The sequence below is a fragment of the Perkinsus marinus genome (assembly GCF_000006405.1).
Source record: "Perkinsus marinus ATCC 50983 genomic scaffold scf_1104296946922, whole genome shotgun sequence".
Lineage (NCBI taxonomy): Eukaryota > Perkinsozoa > Perkinsida > Perkinsidae > Perkinsus > Perkinsus marinus.
Window position 1 is genome coordinate 1 of NW_003210801.1, and position 1074 is coordinate 1074.

The 1074-nt window shown below is 45.5% G+C and overlaps 1 protein-coding gene across 1 annotated transcript; it reads right to left on the reverse strand.

Annotated features, from left to right (window-relative positions):
- Nucleotides 1–284: 284 nt before the first annotated feature.
- On the reverse strand, nucleotides 285–721 carry Pmar_PMAR009365 (hypothetical protein; the record flags this gene model as incomplete). Its single annotated transcript, XM_002779503.1, has 1 exon — nucleotides 285–721. A coding segment is annotated over one exon (437 nt), but the record flags the coding sequence as incomplete, so codon positions are not given.
- Between the last annotated feature and the right edge of the window lie 353 nt (nucleotides 722–1074).

The following is a 1074-nucleotide window of genomic DNA, read 5'->3' on the forward strand; positions in this document are numbered from 1 at the left end:
GTTTCGCTGAAATAAACTCCGATGGCTTAGACACTCTCAAGTTATTGAGTCAATAATATTGAATACTTCTGCCTTTGATGATAGCTTTCACTTGGATAACAGTTCGGGTTTCACCGCTAACAAAAAACAACAGAATAGCTAAAGTGAAAGTCGACCATTACGAGAGCGAAATTGAAGGGCGAAATTGAAGAGCGGAATCACCCAGTAGGAGATACAGAAACGAGTCTATCCTGCAGGTAAAACCAAGGCCCTATCAACAACCCTTTTGTGGGGGTCCGACTGACCTGGCTGGTGGACGTCCTCTCTTTTTGGGGAACTCCAATCTCATCAGTAAACCCTCAAGCACATCGCTATCAATCTTCAACTTCTTGACTCGCTCTCTGAGCTGAATCACTGGCACCTGTCTAGCATAACGGCGGTTGAATCTAGCAGCGTCGACCCAGACTTTGGTACCTTCCACGACTTTGCCTTCCAGGGTGATACTGTCGATGTATCGCGGCGAGCCAAATATGAATGATGTACCCAAAGCGGCTCTAAGCTCCTCATATTTCTCGTTATCATCAATTTCTCCCCAGCGGCGCAGCAGTGCAAAGAGCTTGACGATCTCACACACTCTCAGGTCGCGGATGAAGTACTTAAAAGGATCCTCCTGCTCAAGGAGAGCTTTCAACTTGGAAGTTCCGAGCAGAAGCGTGTGCCTTAGTGGTGGCTCAGACGCCATACCACGATATACCCTAGTTCAGTCAATTTCTCTACCCGGGGCAGCTGAGCCATATCACGATATACCCTAGTTCACCCTCTTAGCTTGAGTGAGTCCGTCCAAGCTCTGACCCGTGTAGCACCGAATACCAACTGCTAGAGGTTAAGAACCACTCGCCGATACTCGCCGATTTCATGTTTCAGTACTCCCGATGTTGTGAGTATTCCCGATAGTGACTCGATATATTAACTACAGCATTTCCAGGTCAAATTATTTTTTTCACCGACAAACTTAACTTTTTACCCATTTGGTTAATGTTTTACCTTTTCAGTTAACGTTTTACCCATGGGTTTAATAAGATACCAAGAAAATTA